We start from the raw sequence: 17,135 nt of genomic DNA, 5'->3' as shown, positions 1-17,135 counted from the left end.
CACAGATGAACTTTCATGATAGTATTGTGGAGAACATTTAGATATTTTATTGAACCTTTTACATACATTGTACATGTATTTCTGAGGAACATGAATTTCTTGACATGGTAGATTACATATGCTATCACTGTAATATAAATGTACATGTGGAAATACATATAAATGTGCAGTGAAAAACTGTCATGACAATATAGCCAAGTTTTTTATTGTTCAACATCTAACGTTAACTGTTATACAGTAAGTTGAATTAAGTTAGCCAATGATATTCTAGAATTCTAATCTATTTAAGCACTTGCATATGATTTCATTTAAGAAGTGTACATGCAATTACAAATCTCATAGTCATGCAGAAAGTTCAAACTACTTTTCTACCCAAATGAATTGTCGGACATCAAAATTTATATGCAGTTGAAGTTGTTGGACTATCATACAAATGTAAGATTGCAGTATTTAGCAGTATAAGCAAGCACTGAATGGATTTTTTAACAGTTTGAGATTTATTGTGTTTTGAGAAACTGTTATAGTACTGGGAAAGGATTGTTCTGAGATTGAAGTTAAAGAAAAATAAGCATTTATTACACTTTTAGGGGTCTGATTTGAATCAATGTTTAATCTTGAAGTTCATTTACTTATGGAAATGAGATTTTTTGTTGAATTCTGTGTTGGATACTAATTTGACAACTTTGGCTCTTTGACCATCAAGTTGTTTTTTGTCCCTTTAGCATGAATTTGTGGTCATTTTTTTGTCTCTAAAACCCATACCACATTCCAAAACAGTTGTTTTACATGGTAGTAGCAATCTACCTTCTGAGGTCTTTTGGTGCCATATTCGTATTGTTTACAATGCACATGCTAACAGTGCCATTTGTACATTCATTGTGCTTCAATGACTACTGGTATGTTACATTTGAAATTTTTGACCAATGACAATACTGGAAAGCTTGGAGCATGTTGAGTATTCAAGATGCTGGGCACTCCTGCAACAAATTCTACCCCCCTGAAGCACTATTTCTATTTCACTCCTATTGAGGGACAAATTTTTAATGTCATTATAATTTTGTGGCAGTTTTGGTTGCACTGTGTTATTAAAAATGTCATGAAGTTTTGGTTTTGGACGTCAAGGACTAAATGACGGAAATTCTTTTATTTCATCGGCAGCAAAACTATGTCTTGGACAGAGCATTGCTTTCACGACACTATATTGTGAAGTTGTTGCATTACGTACACATTTAATCATGATTTAACACTCAGTCTTGTTTCATGTAAAATTCTTTGAACAAAGATTCTCATATTCACTACTGCTACTGATGTTCAATTTTTGCAATGCATTCTTTGTATGTATACGTAGTATCTCTTTGAATTATGCACATTGTATTTACCTTTGCCAAAGGAGGATTGTTTCTATTGTATGCCATTTGTGAGGATACAGATTTGTATTATTTGCGATTCAATTTACATTTTTTTAAGTAAATTGGTCTGTTTTAAGGCTAGTGTACATGTCTTCCTTGCCTTTATAAAAATGTGTCAGTTTGAATTGGCTCTATGACAATAACGTTTACGGTGACAACGCCTTTCCCACAATGTTTACGGTAGCATAACGCCTGGTTGTCGCTTCGCTCACTCGGTAGTTTATTTGATACTGATACTAATCTAACTACATCAGCTCTAAAACTACTCTAATACAGATGTTCGGCTTCTCGTTTCTTTGTAATGTTAAGAATATAATTTGTTTAATTACAGGATGATCAAACCGTATAAGAAAGATGATATGATTCTTTTTCTAATATTAGCCAGGGATTGGAAGTATGGAAACGGTCTTGTAATATAATATATATAAAAAGATTATTTCCTTACGCTGAATTTGGAGGCGTCGCCTCTAGAGCTTCCTTCAGTCTACGCCAATCGTAGGACCCGATCGCATCGTGCGACACGTCCAGGTAAGTGATGGTTCGCACGGAAGCCGGCACGTCACACTCCTTCAGCATGATGGGGATGACGCGACCGGTCTTCCCCTTCAGACTCTCCATCAGGGCGTGCTTTGTCTCGTACAAGCACCACTCACTGTTCACGAAGTCCGGAGTCAGGATCAACAGGGTCTTGAAGCTGTTCTCGATGCTGTCGATGATGTTTGCGAACACGTCTTTCCCCGCTATGAAGTCTCGGTCAGCTATGCAACCTGGATGGAAGACATGTTACACATCAACAGTTGTTAGGCTTTTAGAAATACGTGTCCATTGCATAGAAATCAAACAATAAAACATGCGTTGACATGTAACGTTAAATTGTTACATATCAACAGTGCTAATAGGCTTATAGAGATATTTGTCCATTATACATGTAAAAACAAAACAAAGCATGAACTGACATGTAGCGTTGAGCTACAAAATTCGACCAGATACCCTTAGCCCAGCACATTTTTACGTGGCTATCTTTGGTTACTTGGCTAAATTGTAATGATTGGCGTCTAGGTATCTGTATCGGTATAACCGCCCTTCGGCGTAACACACCAGTTCCTTAGGTTAAGATACCTACACACCTTTGAATCGCAGGTCCACCTCCAACGCCGGTAGAAGTGCGTAGTTCACCCAGTCCTCGTCCTTGCTGCTGTGTGACACGAAAAAGTCGTACTGGAAATCCTGCGAGTGGCGCGGCTTGTCCACTGCCACTGGTAGCTTCGCGCGTGCTTCTGGTGGCCTGTACTGTGCTGAAGGTGTCACCATCTCACCACACGCTGTCTTACCATGTATTTCTGACAACATCGACTCTGCTTCTGTGCGAAATGTTCTGCTGTTGTGGTCTCGAAAACACTTCAGGCAAATCCTGGAGAGCTGGAAGCTGTCGTGATCGACGAGGTACCTGCATACCTGCATCATCTGATACCCGAAATTGAATACGCAATAGCGAAGGGCCGATGTGATGTCACGGTACTTTTTGTAGCCCTCGTTGATCCAGAAGGCTAGTTCTGCGATGTAGTGTTTAGTTCTGTCCACGTCGCCGTCTACTGCTCTGTGAAGCTTCAGTAGGTTTGTCAGCACACCAGCGAAGTTCCAGAAATAGAAGGCGTTTTCGTGTTCCACCGCACGCTTGTACGACTCTGCTGCCTTTTCGTACTCTTCAGCAGCTTCTAGGCTCCTCCCCCTGGCCGCATGTATTTTGGGGTTGGTGTAACCGTCCTCTAGCTGAAGTGCTTGGGCGAAGTTGTCCAGGGCATCTTCCAACTCACCTCGGTCCTCTACCTTGTCTGTTACCGGGTGAATCGCAAGCCTGTGACACACTTTTCCTAGGTGGTAGACGTTGAACGGTGTTATGGCACCCTCACAGGAGGTCATGGCGTCTTCTTTGGCCTTTTGTAGCAAGTGTTTGGAAGGGATTTCTCCTCCTCTTTGTGCATGCTTTGCCTGTTGATTGTACATGCCAAAATTCGCAGAGGACCTGGCGTGGTACGCAAACCAATTACTTATGGCGTCAGGCATTATATCAATCGACTTGTTCAGCATACATAGGGCGTTTTCGTAATCTTTGCTACGGATGTAGCTTTGTCCAAACCTTCTGTAGGCTTCGCTGTCATTTGGATTGATTTCCAGTGATTTTTCGTAGCAACCGACCTCTGGCCATGGCCCAATCGCGATGTGGCTTGTTGTTGGGCGAGGTATTTCTTTGGTGAGATAGTCAGGAGTTTCGTACATTTCGCAAGTTCTTCTGCAAATTCTTCTGCACTTACTTTCTACGCCTCCCAGTAGAGCCCATGCCCGTGCGATGTAAAATCCACCGTGTGTCCAGCTTGGATCCAACTGGGTTACCTCGATCAAAAGCCTTTGTGCTTCAAGTAAATCGTCCAACCTGTCGGGTGGTGTCGTCTTCTGGTCATGCCATTTGACCTGATCGAGGCGCCAGTGACATTTGCTCAAGTAGAATTTCCAAACAAGACTTTCTTCCACGGTCACTGCCTCGGTATCGCATGCCAAACGTAAGGCTCGTTGGAATAGGCCGATGGCTTCTTTTATCTTTGAAACCATATCCTTGCTCTGATCTATTACTTCAAATGCAATGGCATAAGCTTGTTCTGCAAAACAGCGGGCGTTTCTTGCCTTGGCATAATCCGAGTCGTCTGACAACAGTTCCTGCAGTCGATCCCTACACGTCATCTCATCCTTGGCTCTCATCAGTTGGCCGTACATAAACTGTTTGTTGGCGATAGCGTTGAGATTGGTCTCGTCCTTTGCAGTGAGGTCCTCCAAAAGTTTTCGGGCTTCCCCTTTACCGCGTGGTTTGTAGAACGCAAAGACGCTTAGCAGGTTGGTCATGCCACTTGCCATGGGCCCCGTCTCTCGGTCCAGCCTCGTCTTTAGCTCGTCGTACCACTGAGAAATATCCTTCGTGTCTTTGATGAACAAGTCGAGGTGAAAGAATCCCGGCGTGGGGACGTTGGCAGGTCCACTGTCAGCCATACTTGCGAGCGTCAGGGCGTCGAACCTATCAAATAAGACAGTCAAGGAATCAAAATTACGGTCATATAAACCTTTTCTGTAAACCAGTGACGTTCTACAGAAACGTAGAATATCCTTGTGTAAAATTTACTCCCCAGATGTAGATCTAGCTTGGCTATGCTACGGCCGGTGTGCATTTGTTTGTCCAGCAGTTTACAGCACAGAAAGTTGACAACAGATTACCTGTACGCCTTAGTTACAATAGAGCTGCATCACTTAGTATGCTGGTCACGTACTAAGTTTCTATACGTCACCATTGCAATGTACTAATGGCGTAAATAAACATCCTGTCTTAAAGTACATATTTCAGGTGTATGTGTTCCTATACACTTCCTTCATTTTTATTTGGAGATATACTAGTATATACCTACCTTTAGAAAAAAATTCTATACATAAAAGTATGTTGAGTAACGAACGTAGTGTCGAGTGAAGTACACTGATTGTTTACTAGGATCGTAGGTTATGCAAGTCTCATTGTATACGGTTTTGAAAGCTTCTTTTTGGTTCACTGTAGAACAATAACGCCAGGGTTACGCCAAAACATTCAACTGCAGCTGCTTTTTGTTCAGTAAACTATAAAAGGAACTGTAAAACCTGCGACTTGCCTTTCAGTGTTTTGTCTCTGTCACCCTTTTCGTTTCATTTTCCTTCCTTCCGCCAAGGTTTCATATTCAAAGCTTCTTTCGTGTGGTCTTTTGGCCTGGAAAGTATACAGAATGACGAGCACTACACCTTAATACATGTACTAAGTCTACAAACGTTGTAGTTCTACTCACCAATTGTCGTCAGAAAAACTGCGATTGCTTCTCGAGTTGGAGCCAACTTTCTTCCGTGCTGTACCTGTCGGTGAAACTACGTGTCACCTGGGGAAAACCGTGACGTCACTACCGCCGTGCAGGTGTGTCTAGCTTCACTGACCCATGGATTTAACCTCGATCCTTTACTGACCTAAGGCTATCCGGAAGTACATGTATTCTGTGTCTGCCTTCCGCAAAGGTACCAAAGTAACGGGTTACAGTATGGAATATTTGTCGTCACTGGATTCGAGCGTGTAAGGTACTCTTAGATCTCAGTTTCTAGTGCCGATTCAAAGATTTTTTTCAGTGCTGAAGCCGCCTCACCACTGTCTCAACACCATTGTATTTTGTATTGACATGACTTCGGCACTGGAGATCTAGGACGGAAGCCGCCTCACCTCTGTACACCTAGTGCTGAGAAAGGAACCAGTTACTTAGGTACTTTTCCCAAAGTTTTTTTTTGTTAAGAAAAGCAGGGCAACGGATTTTCAACCACACCACCACGAGTTCCACGACCCCATACCCCAACCTCTCATTGCTGTTGTGCCCTGTGCTACCCATAGTGCCCCGCGTCCTTAAGTGTGACATGGGACCCTTGAAAACGTACATTGTACCATGGCCAATGGACACTGCCTTGCCACCGTATGATCTGCTTGGAGATTATCATGTGTACGGGTCTCACCTTTGGTGGACTTATATAATGTACTTTTTGGATGGCATTCATGCATCAGTTCTCGATACTTCGTTTCTTGTATGTTGCCACCATAAAAGAAACCTACCTCCCCAGAACTTATGTTATCAGAATAATATCTCCCCCCCCCCATCAACAAAAAAGCTCTTTTTACTGACTAAGCACTTAAGTTACTCGTTTTGCTCAACAGCACAAGGATTTGATCACTGACAACTTTAAAATGGCACAAATAAGGAGTCGGGACTATCACAGGATACCAAATGCAGATTTACTTGATAAATGTAATCACAAAAACACAACCTACCCTTCTGTACCATCCAAGAGTCAGAACTGCACAATTTGTTTCATCTTTTGACACATGAAGCTTCAAATTATTGCACAGTCTTTGTTTTGTGGAAATAGCAATAGACCAGGTTAAACAGTTATATGTATGGATGAATAAATATCAGTACAAATGTGCAATCAACTAATGGAATCTGGCAGTCAGGCTGTTGGCAGAAAAAATAGGTGAGCAAAATTAGCCTCTACCAGGCACCGCGGATCGCTGGAAAAATAGTAGAAATTGGCCTAAATAAAGGAATAATATACCAGGACAGGTAGCCGGCCAGAGAAGATCCAATTTGCGACCCGTAGGTATATTATTCCTTTAGTTCGGCCAATTTCTACTATTTTTCCAGCGATCCATGGTGCCTGGTAGAGGCTAGGGCAAAATAGCAGGAAGGAAAAAAGAACAAAAAGTAAGGGGGGCATTGGCTTTAGACTGATCAAGAGTTTCAACTGTGCAACTTTTTGTGGAATTGCCATCTTGCTCACTGTTTTTTTCAAGTAACAGCCTTATGTTTGGATGATACGTTCTAGATATGTTGTGAACATTGAACAGGAATATATTGTTATCACGATAATTAACAAATAAAATACATCACACTTAAGGTTCCAACAAGCACCATCACATCTTCACCAAGGTTTCTGGAGAAGTTGGAGAGTAAAATGGGCTAAAATCATTTTAGCAATATTTGATGAGAGCCTATTACTGTATTTTAAACCTCCTCACTGCTGCCTAACCCCGTAACCAATAGAGAATTGGTACTTCATTGTGCTAAAGGTTAGCATCAGTTTGGACGCCAAATAAATGCTGTATGATTACCAGAAGCTTTCCACCTTTTGGTTCAAAAGGGCTGCTGGCATCATATCAAGTGTATACATATGGTTAAAGTTAGCCTGGGTACCATCCTGGTTAGTTTACGTCTGCTACGACTGTTGGATAAGATGTTAACTATTATACTAGAAAAGTAATATTTGCAAAGCAAATGCATAATGTTTACCTTCGCATATGGTCTGCTCTGTTAATTCTTACTCAAACACATTCACATACATGTACTACTAGTATATTGTGACAAGAGCAGAGCAGACCATGAAATTGCAACAGTATGTAACCCAACACCAGTCACCATGGTGACAGGTATCCACAAGTAATGTCATTGGTCAGGTCATGGGTCACTGTTTGGAGAAGAAGAAGAGGAGGAAATTGAGCAAAAACAATATGTTTTCCTTCGGTTAACATAATAAACCAGGATGGTACCCAGGCTAGTTTACTGTGGGGCATTTTATGATGGGCATAAGAAATGATTGCAGTATGCTTCATTATCTGAAAGTAGCTAGCCTCCGTAGCAATCTTATAGAACTGGGGGTTCGGTGGTCTTCGGCTGGTTTCTGATTACCCCAGTTCTAAAAACGGGTAATTCAACCAGGCAGACTATGTTGTCTATATGCAATCAGAAACTAGCACATAAAAGATTCCAAAGACCTCGAAGACCCCCAGTTTTTTTGCGTGTTATGGAGGATAGAAAGTAGCTACGACACGCAATACATTTTGTCATGGACAAGCGAACACAGTATACAGTCAAGTAAGCAGTTGACAAATACAGATCATGATTTAAACATACTGTGAGAAATACAGGTGGGCAGTTACACGTCTGCAAAATCTGTAATCTCCAAGCAGATCTTTTGCTGGGGGTAAGACAGTATCAGATTGGCCAGTCTGTATCCACCTAACCACCTGGGTGCCACCAGGGGGCAGAAGGAAGAGAGGTCGGCCAAAAAACACCTGGCGAAGAACCTTTCAGGAGGACCTCAAGAGGGCCAACATCGCCTGGGAAGAGGCTGAGGAGGCAGCAGCTACTCGACCCAGATGGAAACTTGCTGCCCAATGTGCCTGTAGGCACAGGAGGACCTAAGGTCTAAGGTAAGGTAACCACCAAAAGGGTGGGGAAATGGTTACAGACTGGCCAATTTGATACTGTCTTACCCCCACCAAAAGATCTGCTTGGAGAATACAAAATCTGACGCTACTGGCAGAAATACATAACCATTTAGCTTGCCAAAAAATCATGCCACTATACTGTTCTTCTTACTGTAATTACTGTACAACTAGGATTACATAACTTACATGTACGTAGTACAAATGCCAACACTTACCCATGTCTTTTACAAGTACATACGTCAAATAACATTTGAACTATCATCAACTGCCATTTCAAAAAATACTTCTCTTAATCTTGTGTCTGCTACTTTCTTTTACCTAAATGTACAAGTACTTTTTTTTTGCAAGAATTACATGTACAAGTCTTAGAGAGAAAGCCCTGTGAGTTTTATAATAAGCCTACACTTATGCTTCAATTTGTACACATGTAATATTGTTCCAAATATTAACTCTACCTCTAAAACTTTGTTGATGTTAACTAGTACTATTGAGAGAAGCAACTCTAGATTGGTTGGCTTCAATTCTCTTACCATGGATCCAAATTTCTGATGTGATTTCAATGACTTTCAAGCAACCAAGCTATCACAAATTCAAGCCACATCAGAAGTATATCTGTGTTACACTTTATAACTTTAGCCTACATTCTTTATGGGTGGGACAAAGATGTTCAATGTTGGATGTAAACTTTTATATCAAGCAGCTTTCCCCTATGGTACTTCTCATACCTTTGATTCTTTGTAGAAAAAAAAAGTTATCAAAACTCTACATGACTGCTTCTTAATTGATATTCCCTTATATGAATGTGATTTTCATTTTCATAACCCTGTCAGATAATCCAAAGAACATGTTTAAAGACAATTCGAACTCTACTACTGGATAAATAACAGAACTTTCAGACCTTTATCCGTCACTCGAAACGTCCAGAAGTTACCTCTGTAATTTCTCCAGTAGTAGAGTTTGAATACTGTTTTACCTGGATGTCTAACCTTCAACAACTAAACAGTATATAGTAGAGGGGATTCATTCCTCAAGCTAGCCGACATCTTGCACACGCAGTCGTCCCTCATTAAGACATCTGGAGCCACATAGTTCCCGTTTAGAACTTTGTGTGACAGGCTGAATAAAAGTCCTAAACGGGAACTATGCGGCTCTAGATGTCTTACTGAGGGACGACTGCATGTGCAAGATGTCGGCTATCTTGAGGAATGAATCCCCTCTACTATATACTTCATCAACCTAACATGTACTATGTTCCTAGGAACACGGAAATGAATGAATCACAAAAACAAGGTGACACTGTCGGATAAAATGCCTTTCCCTCTCTCTCTCTCCAATGGCACATGAGTAACTCCAATCGTCCTACTACCACTGCTTTTTTCTCTCGTCTACACTGACTCCCCCGGGGCCTAGCGCCACCACGAGCAACAGTCCACCAATCACAGACATGGTCTGGAAGAAGTCGTACTTGAGGAAATCGCGCATGGGCTTGTAGTCTGGGATGTTCCACCAGTCGTTCAGATAGAAGTTGAGCAGGGTGAGCTGTATGACCAGGACCAGGGCTGAGAGCTTGGTCTTGTACCCCACCGCAATCAGGATGATCAGACAGAGGCCAACTATGTTCTGGAAAGCCTGCACGTAACCCTGAGGGCATATAAAATCATCACCGTAAATTCAGCTATTTTGAAGAGATCTAATTTTGGGTTAAGAAGGGAAGGAATTATGGTAATACAAGATCATCACGGTAAATTGTATTATGTTCCCAGGGATTAGATTTTGAGTTAAGAATGTTTCAAGTTCAAGGTTGAAACAAAATAAATCTGCAGTACAGTAGGATACATTTAATCATTTAAAGATTAACAGACAGCTTTGTCTGAAGGCCAAGTTTTTTCTTTGCACACTCACATCACTTTTGGGGTGCTCACAGGATGTCATCCACAATCATCAATTCAGAGAGACTGGGGGTACAGTCAAGCCTGCCCAAGCAGCCAACTCTTTAAGGTAGCCATTTGGTGGTCAAAACATCACAACTACCACCTTCTCCTAGTCCCCAATTTTTTTCCATAGGCACAACCATTAAGCAACCTGTCCAACAAGGCTACTTGTGAGAGAAGATCACTTAACATGGACCTTGGTCCCCTGTGTGGCCTGATTTAGCAGGTTTAGCTGTACTGTACATCTTATATGTACAGCCCCAAATCGTATAAGAGTGAGAAAGATGAGGATGGATGTATAGGGTATGATATAAGTACAGGTTATACTTACAGCACCAAATCGTATAAGTGTCAGAAACATGACTTACAGCCCCAAATCACATTTTGTAAGTGTGAGGAACGTGAGGATGGATGTACAGGTTATACTTACAGCACCAAATCGTATAAGTGTGAGGAACATGAGGATGAGGAGGATGCGCCCAGCCAGCTGCATGTAAGTCTTGGGGTTGTTGTCTCCCATGGTCGGCACGCCAGCAAACAGGCTCCGCCCCTCAGCCTTGCTCTCTGCCAACAGCAGCAGCAGACCTCCTGCAAGGGCCAGGTTCCTGGATTGGTGGGAACAAAATATTGGGTTACAAATGCCATCAGATCATCATTTTGATTTGATTCAACGAAAATTGTAACACTACAATACATGTGGGACAAAGGCAGCTGTTGCTGGTGTTGTGTCCCACACATAAAAACAAATACAGGACAGACAATACTCATTTTCACTTGAGTTAAGTGGGGAAAGTTGCATAAAGTGCCTTTCCAAAGGACACAAGATCAATTACCCCTAGCATGTCTTCTTTTGTATGTGTTTATACAATTTTTTGTTTTTAAACATGTGCAAATAAATAAACTAAACTAACGACATATCATGAGTGGTTCTGGTCCATAGATAATTGCTATGATATGTTGCAGTTTTACGTAAAGATAATTTTATAGTTGTGCCAAAATGGTACCTTATGTAATGTCATCTTACCTCATTAAGAAGTTGATATCCCACAGGATACTGTAAGCTATAGTCTGTAAGGACAGAAAAACACAACATTAACGATTAAGCTCAATTATTGAGAAACTACCCACATAAATTTAATCTGAATGTCTCTCAGCAATTTCAAAATCTATCAAAGATTAAGTTCAATTATTGAGAACCTAGCTACCTAAATTTGAATCTGAATGTTTCTTGGCAATTTCAAAATCTATCAAAGGAAGGAAATCGGCCCATACTTGGAGACAACCATTTTGCTACCTCCCTGCAATATAGCTTCCCGTCTAGAAAACTGAGAAATCACTAGCGACCCAATGTCAAGTTTAAGTAAAATCAGAAGCACACATGCAGACAAGCATCCAATAGTGTATACATTGAAGTACATGTAATATTATGTGCCTCTGCATCATAAAAGAATGAGACATATTCAACACTAAAGAGACTTTCATTTCAAGACTCAAAAGATGTTTATTCTGCATCTCACGTTTAACTACTAGTATCTACAGATTGCTCAAAACAGCACAGCCTTGCATTGGAATAATGGCTTACATACAGGATACAGGAGTTTGAGTTTGAGTTTATTTAGATCCACAGGAAACATGGCAAATGGACAAAGAATTCCAGGGTACATGATTATATTCACACAAAGCTACTAGGCCAAAAAGCAGTTACTCAAGCAACTGGATATGATTTTGACCATTTCCAAAATCATATCCAGTTGCTTGAGTAACTGCTTTTTGGCGTATCGTATTACCTGGATGTCTAACCTTCATCGACAAAGCTACTAGTACGCTTTACTTTAGTTTAAGTAGAGCCATGAATATATTTCTACTTTTTGTGACTTGTGACTTTTGCGAAAAATGAAGTTTGTACAGTAAAGGGATAGGGGGGAGTGGAATAGCAAAAATAACCTGTGTAAAAAAAAAATAAATTAACATCAGCTCCATTATACAAAATGACAAGATTTTCTGCATAAACTTTAGCTAGGAAACTGTAAAAAAAAATGAAAATAGGTATTAAATGCAACATATCCAGTCAATGTTGTCTTTCCCTTCAACTGTTTTAACAGATTATGGAAATGCCTTTCAAGCTACCTCAAATGCATGTTAAAAATACAACTCCATACGCATGAAACATCTTATTTGTTATTCTGTGCTAGAAATGATACTGTGCTGGAATAGATCATACAGCATAAGCTTATTTCTAAGAGAATAAGTGTTTGTAAGTGTTGTGACTTCGATGGACATATTGGCAGTACATGTATATCCAGTATGCAGCATTCAGAGCATCATACACTTGTTGAAACAGTACTCTTACTTTGCTGTGAACAAGAGAAGCTTAGTACATGTATCACATTGATCCTCAGGACCACAACTTTCATCAATGAAAATTAACACATCACCATGATTGGAAAGTTATTTAAGCTTGGTGCCAAACTTAACCTACAAGGCATCAATCTGTTTCTACACACAATTGTCAAATAACTTGTTAAATGCTGCAGAAGGTTTGATAAGCCACAGCAACTTGGCACACATTTCTTGGTGCTGAAGCAAATTTTTCCCAAGTTATAGTAAGTGTGAAGGAAGATGGCACACCATACTAATGTTGATTGAGAAGATATTCAAATTACGTAGGTGCTTTTTTTCCCAATTATGTTTGTTTCACAATCTGACAGAAAGTAGAGGAATGCGTATTTCATGCCACATGATTATAACATGTAATAACTTGTGAACCACAGCATTTCACAGTAAAAGATCTTTTAGGAATGGCTGCAACTCTCTAACAATACCAATGAAGCCTTACAGTACACCATGCCTGATGACATTTCTTCCCCAACCCCCACCTTATACTGTTTAGTCCTTACTCTACCCATATAAAGTCCTACAATATTAGCTATCAGACAGCAGCAGTTCTTAATATACATAGTCTAGCAAAGGCAATACTGTATCAGCACGTCGGCAGAATGTACTGCACCTGCGCGAAACCCGTATTGTATTGTACATAGCATTTCGGCAGAATGTCTCATATAAGGTTGTATTCGCTCATATAAGGTTAGCATTTCGACAGTAGTTTCCAAATGTCGGAAAGACTATCCTCTGCAACAGGCAAAATTCTGATGCAACGTTGACCAAAAACGCGAAAATACAGGGTTCTGCGCAGGCGCAGTATGTTCTGCCGACGTGCCTACTGTATCTTAGTTCAGACCTGTGATACTATATCCATAACAAGTAGGGCAGAGCACAGGATGCTTTTCTCTCTGATAAGTTCTTGCCATCAGTCACTACAAATACATATCAGATGTAGGGAAGGCTTGGCAGTTTCAAAACTCCTACTACAGTACAGGGCTGGAAATACCACCTGCATAATTTGGTGCAGGCAACATTGGAGCTGTGCAGATATTTCTGCCAATGTACTGGGTTTATATACAGATATAGGCGTACAATGTAGGTGGACTTTTTTGTTTGTTTTATTAGCTAGACTGGCTGTCACCACATATGAAGTGTAAAAGAAATACTGTAATGGCAATGGTTTCTGAACAGTCTTAGTATGATCCATATTTTCTAAATTTGTCTGGAGTAGGCAATTTTCAATGCAGGTATGCAGAAAAGGGTGTTTCGATAGCCTGGTTACCAAACTTATTGTAGCTTCAAGGTCCTACATCCTATTTGCGGAGAGGACGTATACCTAGGGCTCAGGAGCTATAATAGGTTTGGTAGCCAGTCTAGTATTTCAAGCCCTGTACTAGCACATACGCATGTTTTTGTGTTAGTTACTCGTATTTCTTGCGCTCGTCGCGACTGAGACTCCCCGGGCCCATGTACTGGGTTTATATACATGTGTGTGCATCCTAATAATATTAGCTATATTGGCTATATAATCTATGTTTCTGAAGTATGAAATAAATGATGGCAATGGTTTCAGTTCACAGCTCCAATTTTACCTACACCATCATCATCATCATTTTACCTACACCAACGTGCATATGTACCCAGCATTTCATGTTAGTTACCCAGTATTTCCAGCCTTGTACATGTACGTGTGTTCTCGTGTTACTCATATTTCTTCCGCTCGTCAAGACTGAGACTCCCCGGGCCCATGACTACGACCATGAGCACGCCGCCGATGACGGACAGCGTCTGGAAGAAGTCGTACTTGAGGTAGTCCTGCATGGCGCTCCCCCACCGATGCATCCACCAGGGGTGGAGGTACACGTTCAGGACGAACAGCTGCAGGCACAGGATCACCGCCGCATGCTTCGTCTTGTAGCCGATCATCACAAGCACCATCAGGGCAAAACCTACAAGATTCTGCAGGATGTGGAAGTACCCCTTCCCGAACTGGACCAGGGGAAGGAACATCAGGGGAACGGTGATGCGCCCGACAAGTTGGAGGTACGTCTTCGGCTTCTTCATGTCTTCCTCCTCAGAGGTTGGCACGCCCGCGAGCAGGGGCTTGGTCTCGGCGAAGCACTCTGCTAGAAGGAGGATGATGGCGCCCGCTAGAGCCAGCTGCCTGTTGGGGGGAGAAGAGGGAAAGCCCTGTTCTAACACGCTCAACACATCATGACTGTGGTTATACTCGCTATACAGATACAGGTTCCAAAGCTGTTGTTTTACACCAAAGGGCGGTTATACTGGCTATACAGATATAGAATATTATGATGTATGAATAGTTTCATCAGGTCGGTAACTGACTAAATTAAGATTAAGACAAGCATGTGTTTTGTTTCAGTGACCGTCTGTCACCTTCCTCAGGGCAATTCTGACTGGTTCACATTGTGCGGCAAAGATGCAATCCCAAACACAATGTAAACCAGTCAGATATGCTCTGACGCTCTGAGAAAGGTGACAGTCACTGAAACATCAGCTAACAAAACACTTGCATTACAAAATGTAAATAGAACTGAAAGTAGCAAATGCCACAACAGCAAAATTTGCCACTGTACAATATGTGTATGCTATGATTTAGTTAAAGGAAACTAGCTACATGTATAATTTGTGTATATTGTATGCTACGAAAACTAGTACAACAGGGTTCTAGCTAGGATTTAATTTTAGCGTAGTGGCACTAGCCGCATGATGAGGGAGCTTAAAAAGAGGTCATTTGAGGGATACCCAAAGGGAAAAAATGTTATTTCTAAGGTATGTACAATGTATCCTTGATTTTTCACATTTGATTTTCACATTTGATCGGCATTCTTCAACAAATACAGTCACAATGCCCCTATGCTGTATTAAAAATTAGCATAGGGGGGAAATTTAGCATAGGGGGCCAAAATTATAGCGTAGGGGGTCAAAATTATAGAATAGGGGGCCCCTACGCTACTTTGCACTAGCTAGAACCCTGTACAAGGACATAGTAAAGTCATATTCAAAGTTGTGTCTTACCTGAAGATGTAGTCAAACTCGGATAACAGGTTATACATGAGGACCTGCAAGGAGAAAACACAGAGCTGCAGGTGCCTGTCCGCCAAAAACACCACCACAAGAAAACCTTCGCATCCCGCACAAAAAAAAACTGTAAAAAGGGAGAGCTGGAAGAAGGCAAGATACTTTCTGTTTCAAGTCTCCGCCGAGAGAGATTGCTAAATAAAAACATAGGACTGCGCATTGGAGTAGGTGGCTGTTAACTATATGGAAGACATCGGCAAAAATATATATATGTACATCTGGGTATGAAACAGCAAAGAGATTTATTGTCAAGTTTCTAGGAATTCTGTGTATTCTTTATCCTCATCTAGCCTATGTCTTCAACTTCAAGGATCACACAAACCAACACATGGTAGTCGGAGTATTAGTAGGAAAGTGGCAATGTATATTATTAATACAGCATAAAGTAAAGACTGGAGTAAAAAAAGCTTTATTTCAATATGATTAAATGTTCATTATTCTTTTTAACTGACCAGTTAGGCTAAGATCTTTTAACTGCATAAAATACGATTAACATTTGATAATTCTGTATGATTTGTCCCTGTGATAAAGATTGTACATGTATAAGTCAGAGATAATATGGTGTAAAGATCCATGTTTTGGGCCTGAGAATTGGCTGCATCATACCAATTCTTAGTACACATGGTATCATAACACAAGTCAATCACTTATAGTCTTTTTTATAACACAACAATTAGGTGTATGTGTGTACCATGGACAATGCGTCATTTCTGCTTGAGTCTGCAATCCCTATATTTGCTTCATATCTGTTATACAATGCATGTAATGCATGTAATTTTACACTTATTCATACTGCTCTCTCTCACCTACAGACAGACACATACACACACATGCTCCACACATAACTTCTGATTTGTAAACCCAACCTTCAATCATGCATTCATAACCTACATGTATCTGCTACCAGCAACTTAAATCTGAATACTTGAAACTTTAAGTACTGTATCCTGTATACATGATGTAAGTAGGAAGTAAGATAATGTCTCTGTTCACCCCTCGCCGAGTTTTGGTGAGGTGTCACCAAATAAAAGGATTTTGCGCCCTGCATCTGCACCTGTGACTAAGCGCTAGGAAGTTAATAAGACAATGAATGTCTAGTCATAGTGTAGTAGTCCCACCTGTAGGGCAATGATGGCAGACAGGAGTCCGCAGGCCCACTGCACCTTCTGTCTGCTGAGGATCATCACACACCCTCCCACCTGTCCCACCAGGTTGATGAAGACGAAGAGGGAAGCGAGGAAGTAACCGCAGCCCCAGGTGGCCTCGATGTAGTCCCTCTGCTCGTTCCACTGGAACCACATGCGAATGCCGTCCTCCAGGAAGGTGGAGATCAGGCACAGACGTGCGATGTGAGGAAGGACATGCTTGCTATGTCGCAGAATCTGGAAAGAAATATGCCCCACATTTTTATCACCAGATATGCAATTGTAGAAAGACAATGAAATACACCTGTAGCATATCAGGGGTCTCACCAGAAATTTTTAG

The 17,135-nt window shown here is 41.1% G+C and overlaps 2 protein-coding genes across 2 annotated transcripts; both read right to left on the bottom strand.

Moving 5' to 3' along the window:
- Nucleotides 1-707: 707 nt before the first annotated feature.
- Nucleotides 708-5,344, bottom strand: LOC109484425 (tetratricopeptide repeat protein 22-like). The gene is made up of 3 exons (XM_019787674.1): nucleotides 5,264-5,344; nucleotides 2,537-4,473; nucleotides 708-2,176 (listed from the first exon to the last, which is right to left on the bottom strand). The coding sequence occupies exons 2-3, from the start codon at nucleotides 4,446-4,448 to the stop codon at nucleotides 1,851-1,853; spliced, it is 2,238 nt and encodes a 745-aa protein (XP_019643233.1). The 5' UTR covers nucleotides 4,449-4,473; nucleotides 5,264-5,344; the 3' UTR covers nucleotides 708-1,850.
- Nucleotides 5,345-9,437: 4,093 nt separating this feature from the next.
- On the bottom strand, nucleotides 9,438-17,108 carry LOC109484275 (surfeit locus protein 4-like). Its single transcript, XM_019787533.1, has 5 exons — nucleotides 17,100-17,108; nucleotides 16,769-17,032; nucleotides 11,191-11,234; nucleotides 10,597-10,771; nucleotides 9,438-9,876 (listed from the first exon to the last, which is right to left on the bottom strand). Exons 1-5 carry the CDS (start codon nucleotides 17,106-17,108, stop codon nucleotides 9,598-9,600), a joined length of 771 nt encoding a protein of 256 aa, XP_019643092.1. The 3' UTR covers nucleotides 9,438-9,597.
- Nucleotides 17,109-17,135: the final 27 nt, after the last annotated feature.

Source organism: Branchiostoma belcheri, unplaced genomic scaffold (genome assembly GCF_001625305.1).
Source record: "Branchiostoma belcheri isolate BF01 breed outbred unplaced genomic scaffold, Haploidv18h27 scaffold7, whole genome shotgun sequence".
Lineage (NCBI taxonomy): Eukaryota > Metazoa > Chordata > Leptocardii > Amphioxiformes > Branchiostomatidae > Branchiostoma > Branchiostoma belcheri.
Note: the sequence above shows the minus strand (reverse complement) of the source record. Positions and strands in the feature narration are given on the sequence as shown.

Bases quoted from the DNA above. Each gene is read 5' to 3' on its own strand.
- LOC109484425 (XM_019787674.1), bottom strand. From the start codon at position 4,448: ATGGCTGACAGTGGACCTGCCAACGTCCCCACGCCGGGATTCTTTCAC. The intron at 2,177-2,536 runs GTGTGTAGGTAT...TCTTCCATCCAG, and splicing joins GGTGGACCTGCGATTCAAAG to GTTGCATAGCTGACCGAGAC.
- LOC109484275 (XM_019787533.1), bottom strand. The intron at 10,772-11,190 runs GTAAGATGACAT...CCACCAATCCAG, and splicing joins GATATCAACTTCTTAATGAG to GAACCTGGCCCTTGCAGGAG. The intron at 9,877-10,596 runs GTAAGTATAACC...ATATGCCCTCAG, and splicing joins CACTTATACGATTTGGTGCT to GGTTACGTGCAGGCTTTCCA.